This window comes from Crocuta crocuta, unplaced genomic scaffold (genome assembly GCF_008692635.1).
Source record: "Crocuta crocuta isolate KB4526 unplaced genomic scaffold, BGI_CrCroc_1.0 scaffold241, whole genome shotgun sequence".
NCBI classification, from domain to species: domain Eukaryota; kingdom Metazoa; phylum Chordata; class Mammalia; order Carnivora; family Hyaenidae; genus Crocuta; species Crocuta crocuta.
Genome location: NW_027527807.1, coordinates 586,951 through 587,752, shown reverse-complemented (window position 1 = coordinate 587,752; position 802 = coordinate 586,951). Strand labels below are relative to the sequence as shown.

The window sequence follows — 802 nt, the reverse complement described above, 5'->3', positions numbered from 1 at the left end:
AAGGACTATGAGAATTCCACAGTAGACTATGAAAATACAACTGAAGCTGAAAGCAATGTGGGTAACCACACCCAACCAATCGACGACCTGACTCGAATTGTTGGTGGAAAAAATGCCATACCAGGCCAATTCCCTTGGCAGGTACTTTTTTTTTTTTTTTTAATTTCTGAGAGAGAGAGAGAGAGAGACAGACAGACAGCATGAACAGGGGAGGGTCAGAGAGAGAGGGAGACACAGGATCTGAAACAGGCTCCAGGCTCTGAGCTGGCTGTCAGCATAGAGCCCGATGCGGGGCTCGAACCCACATACTGTGAGACCACGACCTGAGCCGAAGTCGGACGCTTAACCGACTGAGCCACCCAGGTGCCCCGGCAGGTACTCTATCTTAATGGTGTGTCAAAACTGGAGCCCAGAGGGCAAGGGACAGGCCAGGTGGGGACTCAGACTAGGACGCCAGACAGATCTGCTGGGGTGACGGAAGTGTTTAGGCAAGTTTCAGCACTAAGCAATAGGAAGAAGCCCTCAGTGGTGGGGAGCTAGTGAAGGAGAAGTCCAGGCACATCCACTACACCAAGTCAAGGAGAGTCTGATGTCATGCAAATAGCACAGCAGCATTCCAGACGTGCAACAGGGAGGAGGTCCGGAAGTGAGGTCATGCGCCCTGGGGTTCGGGGTACTACTTCAGCTTCAGCTCGTGGGAGAACCCGTGAGAGAAAGTCTCCAGGTCCAGAGAAATTGATTTTGAAGGGATTTTTTTAAAGGACTGGGTTACTGGGACTCGGGTATGGGACAGGGGCTTGGT

The 802-nt window shown here is 51.9% G+C and overlaps 1 protein-coding gene across 1 annotated transcript in view; it reads left to right on the top strand.

Moving 5' to 3' along the window:
• Positions 1 to 802, top strand: part of F9 (coagulation factor IX) — a 32,181-nt gene that overhangs the window by 21,128 nt on the left and 10,251 nt on the right. Inside the window, exon 6 of the mRNA XM_077773902.1 lies at positions 4 to 141. Within this exon, the coding sequence (XP_077630028.1) occupies positions 4 to 141 (138 nt within the window). The remainder of the gene's footprint in view (positions 1 to 3; positions 142 to 802) is intronic.